The sequence below is a fragment of the Etheostoma spectabile genome, chromosome 5 (genome assembly GCF_008692095.1).
Source record: "Etheostoma spectabile isolate EspeVRDwgs_2016 chromosome 5, UIUC_Espe_1.0, whole genome shotgun sequence".
Classification (NCBI taxonomy): domain Eukaryota; kingdom Metazoa; phylum Chordata; class Actinopteri; order Perciformes; family Percidae; genus Etheostoma; species Etheostoma spectabile.
The window spans coordinates 14,113,092-14,120,854 of record NC_045737.1 but is presented as its reverse complement, the minus strand read 5'-3'; the positions used below and the strand labels follow the sequence as shown (position 1 = coordinate 14,120,854).

At 36.8% G+C, this 7,763-nt stretch overlaps 1 protein-coding gene across 2 annotated transcripts in view; it reads left to right on the top strand.

Annotated features, from left to right (window-relative positions):
* The window catches only part of paqr3a (progestin and adipoQ receptor family member IIIa), an 11,546-nt gene extending 6,183 nt beyond the window's left edge, over nt 1-5,363 (top strand). For both annotated transcript variants that reach the window (XM_032514920.1, XM_032514919.1), the window contains exons 5-8: nt 2,733-2,930; nt 3,344-3,434; nt 3,723-3,902; nt 5,006-5,363. In XM_032514920.1, coding sequence (XP_032370811.1) covers nt 2,733-2,930; nt 3,344-3,434; nt 3,723-3,865 — 432 coding nt within the window. In that variant the 3' untranslated portion in view covers nt 3,866-3,902; nt 5,006-5,363. The remainder of the gene's footprint in view (nt 1-2,732; nt 2,931-3,343; nt 3,435-3,722; nt 3,903-5,005) is intronic.
* Nucleotides 5,364-7,763: the final 2,400 nt, after the last annotated feature.

Below are 7,763 nucleotides of genomic sequence, written 5' to 3'. Positions count from 1 at the left end.
TTTTATCTTCTGAAGTATTTGGCTGTGCTCTTTACTGTTCGCTTTCCCCCGCATATTGGAAGCACCGGGTTATTTTGCCCCCAGAACGCAGCTGAAATCTGCTCCAGCCCAAACCAGATGGCTGTGTTCACGAAGCGGTCCGTCACTCCTGTTCCCCACCATATGACGTTCGCAAGTCTGGGAGCTGTCTTAGCGTAGGGGCCCCCCCTGTCCTTGCCAAGAATGGGGCTCTGCTTCTGGGTGGCTCCACTCCTGTGGCACGCCAAGTCCCTACAGAAAAACTGATTTTTATATTTAGCCAGTCAAACTCTTTACTCGTCAGAGTGGTTTAGAAATGTAGATTTGGAGAAGAGAACGTGGTGTCTGTTTAGAGAAGAGCTTAAGAAATTTGGCTGGAGCCGAGCGGGGCCTTGTTCCTGGTGCAAATTTATTCACTGTGAAATTCAGCAGGACTCGTCACATGAGGACGTGTGACTGGACGGAGGCCTACATCCATACAAATGGACAGAAGGGACTGAGACAAGGCTGTCCAGACTGTGCACAGTTACTTAAAGAGGTTTCAGTAACAGTGGAGACTCGCTTTAGGTTTAAGTATGATTTAAAAAGAGACCTTTGTTTTAAGCGCATACTTACATTCATTTTCACTGTTTTATCAGGGAAGTTTTTTATTTTATGCCTTTGCAAATAAAATAAACTAACACGTAGAGATTAGACAATCGAGAGTGTTAATTTAAATACAAAAAAAGAGGGTAATTGCCAAGTGATTTGGATCACAGAAAACAGTTTATGGCATTAACAAACAATTGTTTTCGTTCTGTCCTATTTTCTGTCAAACAATCGTAAACCAGTAAAAAAAAGTTCTTTCAGCCCAAGGTCTTCAATTGTTTTTTTAATCTTTTTCGACCAACAGTCCAAAACCCAAAGATCTAAGATATTTGAGAAGCTATAGTGAGTCAGAATGTGGCATTTTTTTACTGGATGGATGGATAGATGCTCTGTCAAATGATTGCTCTCTGTCACTCTCCTCCTAATGGCACTGATTATAAAAAAAAAAAAAATCATTTATTTTTATTTATCTCTAACAATCACAATGTTGCAAGACAGAACTGAACTTGTGTGTGTGTGTGTGTGTGTGTGGTGTGGTGTGTGTGTGTGTGTGTGTGTGTGTGTGTGTGTGTGTGTGTGTGTGTGTGGTGTGTGTGTTGTGTGGTGTGTGGTGTGTGTGTGTGTGTGGTGTGTGTGGGTGTGTGTGGTGTGTGGTGTTTTGGTTTGGTGTGTGTGTGGTGGTGTGTGTGTGTGTGGTGTGTGTGTGTGTGTGGTGTGTTGTGTGGTGTGGGAGTCCTGCCCCGCCCCTATTTCACAAAATCATACCATCACAAAGTAAATAGATATGCAAATACAGTTTCAGGTCTTACAATAAACAATAACTAACAACAATAACAATACCATTCCTGTGTTTAGGTCTATTTTCTGTATTGGTCCAGTAATGATTTCTTTAATCTGTTTTTCAACTGAATGATATTATATTTTTGAATAGTTTGCAAGTTGATTTTGAAGGTATTTCCCCATATTACCACAAAATATAACATAAATGGTAAAGTTAGTGTGCAGTACAGAGTGTGTAAAGTATTTTGATTCAAGATGTATCTAGTTTTGCTCAATATACCAATACTCCTGGCCATCTTCATGCACAAATATTTAATTTGAGCTTCCCGCAGAGTTTATGAAAATAAACTTCTAGGTGTTGTAGTGCACCATAAACTCTTTCAATTGTTTAGTAATAGTTTAATTTCCAAATGGCATGAATTTAATTTTTTTCAACTTTGAAGATAACTTATTTGAATCAAACCAGAGTTTTAACCCCAGACACTTCCCGATACCATATCATCACGATACTTATGCTACAATTCAATATTATTGAGATTACAAAACCATTGCAATATTCTGGGATATATTGCAATTTTATAACCTTTTCTCCAACTTTATACTTTTTCCCAATTTCAAATGATGTCCCCAAAAGGAAACTTTGTCAACATCTGTTTTTCTAAAATGATAAATTTCTCTCTTTGTTCATCTCACTTCAATTTTATTGCTGCAAAATGGCATTAGTATTTCCCCTGAAAATATCGCGATTTGATGCTGTATCAACTTTTAATTTTTTTTCCCCACCCCTAGTAGGTTGTCACTTATGTCATAGATTAATATTCCACTTGAAGAGTTGATTTCCGTATTGTTTATAAAAAATATGATCTATCAGAGTCGCACCATTACATGTAATTCTGGGAGGTTTTGGGATTTTTGGAAAAAGACTCAAAACAATGGAGGAGTTTGTTGAAACAATGTATAGTTTGTGTTTGTTGGGATTTAGATGGTCAATGTTTAAATCCCCACATATATAGTTGACTTTATGTTTTACTTTATTCAACATTTTTTCCATTACTTCTGTGAATGTTTCAACATTTGATCCTGGTTTTCTTTATACACAACTTGGCTTACATTCTGCTTTACTAGCTTTTGTCTTTTCTTTTTGAAAGATCTTCATTTTATTTTCTTTGACACAATGTAACGCACATGTAAATGAAACAGAAAAGCCTTAAAATGGACTCGCTTCAGAGGAAATGTGAGAATGTCATAGTGAGAAGAAGCATCCATGTGTGTACTGTGAACTGGAAGGGAGTGTGCATAGCTGTGTACATGGTGCGATTTGACCTCCGACCTTCCTGTCCCGGCAGTACTGGCGGCAGGTGTACCTGGTGACGGTCCTGGCCATGATCCTGGCGGTCTTCTTCGCTCAGATCCACCCTCATTACCTCAGCAAGCAGTGGAAGCAGCTGCGCTTGCTCATCTTCTGCTTGGTGGCCGGATACGGCCTCATCCCCACCGTCCACTGGATCTGCATCACCGGAGGCTTCTCTTCAGAGCTCGTCCAGGTGAGCACGCTCCGTGTTGTCACAGTAACCGTAATCAGTTTATTTTGAGAGGTTAAATTTGATGTAGAGCTGAGTGAGCAACATATTATCGAGCTGAAATCATTTGTTATAATGGAATATGAAGGACTAGTTTCTTTGTGGAGGTTTAAGATTCTGGAGATGCATGGATGTATGCTGAACTTTTCTTTATTGATGTCAGCTGTGAAAAGTAATAACACCCTTAAAATTCTTTGACTTTAATCATTATGTAATTGTGGAATTGTTCTTGTCAAGGTTTCTTCCAATTTCAGTAGTTCTCACTCACAAAGACGGCTCTTTCTAATATTTGACTCCGACTGCTGAACAATAATTCTCTAATGTAGTTTGTAGCTGTTGGTCCACCCATATGTTATATAAATATTTCTTCCCTTCAGGCTTTTGTTCCTCGAGTCCTGGGAATGTATTTCATCGCCTCATTAGCTCTCATTTTCTACGTTTCAAAAGTTCCTGAACGCTACTTCCCGGGTGAGACTACTTTTTGATTTACTTTGTTCTTCATTTCACAAATTGTTATGATTACAACTGTCTGGAACAATGTCGAGCTTTGAGCTTGATAAATAATGTCACAGATTTTCAAGCGTCAAGTCTTTAACTCATTATTAGATTTAAGTCTGTAAAAGTAACACTTTTATAAAAGAACCTGTCTTTACATTGACTATAGACGGTACTCTCTGTCAGCACTATGTCGCCAGGTTCAAATTGCCAGACCCTGGTTTCATTAGCTGCTTTCCCTCCTCTCTGCTGCTGCTGCAGGTCAGCTGAACTACCTGGGCTCCAGTCACCAGGTGTGGCACCTGCTGCTGGTGCTGATGTTTTACTGGTGGCACCAGTCGTCCTGCTTTATCATGTCGTACAGACACAGCCAGCCCTGCCTCGACACATCCCAGCATGCCTAGCTGCTCTGAACGCTGGGACCCCTGACTCTGTTAAACTGTAAGCAGCACCTTTACTTTAAAGCTATTAAAGAATACTGCATGCAACATGTTCATGCTGTCCTAAAGAGTATTAAAAGATGATGCATCAATTTAGTGACAAATATGGCCCCTTTTTGAGGTATTACATTGTGTAGCTTGTTTTTAATATATAGCTTTCTACAAAGATGTCATAGGCTAAAGTTTGCTATACAAGACTTTTGGATGACACAAATAATATAAAAGTCATAGTATAACATACCATGACTTTTTTATGACATTCTATGCTGACTTGTTAGACATACTATGACGTTTTATGACATACTATACATTTTAATTGTTAAAACCTTTTATAACATGCTATTGTATGACTTTTTATGGAATACTATACTATCACTTTTTTACATGCTAAACTCAGACTTTTTATGAATTGTCATGATATGACTTTTTGACATACTATGTCACTTTTTTAGATACTATATTCTGACTTTTTTGACATACTATACTATGATTTTAATGACATACTGTACTATGACATACTATCACTTTTATAATTTTTATGACATACTACACTATGACTTTTTATATATTTTATTATATACTATACTATGACTTTGTATGATTTATTTATGACATAATATGACTTATAAAATTGTATGTCATACTAGACTGTGAATTTCTATGACATACTATACTTTGGCTTTTATTGACATGCTATGACTTTTTATACATTTTTGACATGCTACACCATGACTTTTTAGGATTTGTGTGACATACTATACTATGACTTTTCTACATGCTATAGTATGACTTTTTATGAAATTTTATGTAATGCTATACCATGACTTTTCATGAATTTTAATGACATACTATCACATTTTTTGACTTTTTTAGACATACTATCACTTTGTGAAATTTTATGACATACTATGACCTTTCGTGACCTACTATACTTTTTATGACATGTAATGCTTATGACATATTTTTTATGTACTATGACTTTTCATACATTTCTGTGACATGCTATACTATGACTTTTTATGAATTCTTTTGAAATACTATACCATTGACTTTATGATCATTTCATCCTTTAATTCTTTAAAGTATTGTTTTTTCTGTCTTTAGGGTGGTGAATGGCTGCAGTGTATTCCAGCATGCACAGGTACAAGGCAAAGAGACACCATGGACAGGCCTTCAGTCCATCTCAGTGTCCCCACAATGGACACATTGGTACCTGTCTTCAGTCCACCTGACCTGTGGAGGAAACCGTCAGAGGGGCTGCAAACAGGAATCAGACCTGTGACCTCCAGTACGTGAGGTGACACATGTTGAGATTGTTTTTAAGATGGGACCTCTGGCTGAAAGAAGCCGTTTTACCATATTATCACCAGAAAGTCAAACTACAAAATCTCCAGAATTTTCACTGCATCCAAATTTATGTATTTTAAGTAGCAGCTTTCATCACAGATGCAGCGGCAAAAAACAAGACTCAAATCAGTAGCATTTCCTTTTTTTTTTTTTTTTTTTTTTTTTTTAAATATAAGAGAGAATTTTTTCTCTAAGTGCCTGTTAGTGAAACATAATGTCAGTCTTAAAGGTTTGCTCTGAAGGCCCGATATTTCAACTAATTCACTCATTCATTTTAAAGGTTTCTAAACTGGTTCTCAATCTGAGAGGCGTCCACCCAAAAAAAAAGTATTTTGAATATAGTTCCACTTTATGATGATTTTATTTAAAAAAAAAAAACGCTTGTTCTGCCTGTAGGCTTTCTTCAGTAAGTAATCAAGGGAATGGGAAACAAATGTTTTTAATGTCAACCCTCTGCACAGATGTTTAAAGTACGTGTGGAAATCAGTTTTTACAGTGTTAAGAGCCTTGGAACTCAACCCAAATCATTTCTAATAGATTCATTTTATTTCTAAACTACTAGTTGTACAAGTTTGTGGTGAAATTGTTAGGCATTTCCTAATGAGAACAAGCAAAAACTAACCAGTAATTAATTCATGTTTCGATAGGAAAACCAAAGACTGCTGTGGAGCCAAGCTCAATATGTTCATCAGTTTACATTACATTTTGAGTGTTCATTGTGTCCATTAGTGCACAGTATTGCTGTTTCTCACTGCTGAGAGGCAACAGATTGTTTTAATCCCAGGGTGGTGAAATGTACTTATTCTAAATACATGTACTACACAGAATCATGAACTGTACAAGTACCTGGTCCTCCAGAATGTAATGTTTGTTTTTTTCTATGTATTTGGCTGCAATGCCTCAGTTCATCCTGACATTTATATCACATCTGCACAGCATGTTTGAGGGGAACAGCCTCAGTGTTCACTACTGTAATGTTTACTTTGTTTAAGTCCAGTTAAAAACTGCACTGAATCCCCTAAAAGATACGTATTTCTCGCTCTCATATCTTAATTTAATTATTTTCCAGCACTAACCAGTGAACGTTGAGGCTTACTAAAAATGGTGAGTGGTCAGCATGGCTAGGATCTGATAGTAAGACTTTTAGGCCTTTAAACTGTGTCCCAATTCTAAACTAATACTTAAGCCTACACATGTTGACAGCGCTTTACTGAGCAGTTTTTACAAAAAGTCCGACATTCCAGTTACTTACATGTATCAGTGTTTAGCCACTGTCTCGACATGTGCATTGTATACTAACTGACAATGATACAAGGCTTTGGCCAATTACAAATCACTTTTTTGGGGGGGGGGGATGTAGCATCATTCACAATTTTCTACTTTCCTTTACAGCCGTGAGAAAATCCTTTTCATTTAAACGGTGCTCAAAAGTCAATTCAGGTATTCTGTTATTGTAAGAATTTAAAGTTGGGACACAGTTTATTTTATTTATTTTTTGAAAGCTTAAAACACTGAATCTGTATCCATATTGCAATGACCTTTCTCACTATACATTCAGATGACTTTACTTTTTCTCTCTATAGTTCAGTACTATTTTAACAGCATTGTTCTGCCTGAACTGAACATTCGTTCAGACACAGTAATCCCACAGTACTTTCTCCAGCTCACTTAGGGTGATGTGCAATGTTAAAGGTCAACTGTTTTGTTGTTTAATGGCTTAATTCCAAAATGCAACACAACCATTGTGGATAGAAGAAGATAGAATCTACAACATCCAGTTAAATGGACCTGTCGCATTTTGGACTGAAAGTCATATGTTTTGTGTGTAATAAAGTTTCAGACCGAGACAAAAATGTTCTCTAGTGTTAAGATTTCCGATTGCTTTTGGTGTTCTGTATTTAAATTATTCATTATGAACCTGCTCTGTACTGTTTGTAAACATGTTTTCTTTGATACGCTCTAAGAGATTTCAGCTGTGTGTCTGACTTGTTTTGTAGTAGCAAATTTTTGTATCTTGTCTTTTCATACCTGAGCAATCAACTGCTGAACTTGACTCTAAATAAAAAGTTTGTTAAATTCCATTTTACATCATCCACCTCAAGCACTGAGATGACTCTTTTTATTGCATCAAACAGCAGTATAGCATGATAAATACAATATCAGATTTAACCTTGTGAAGAAAAAAAAGTTGTATCAAACCGTTCCACTAGTGAAAACACGGCAGCCTGCAGGTTTAATTTAAACAAATGGTTGTGGAGGTAAACGCAGAGCTGAAAGCCGTCGATGTAGAGAACCCAGTAGTAGTTTATGGGAAAATGTAATGCCGAAAAGTGCATTCATGACCTGATTACACATCAGATTTCTCTGATGAATCTGGTGTTGAATTTGGTTTCACTTTATGAATACGCCAATTCACATTCTGCCTTACAGAATAACTGGTGATAGTCTTTGTGATTGTCAACAAATAACAGGAAAAGACCACGTAGTAAACTGATCCCACCTGATATCTTATTCC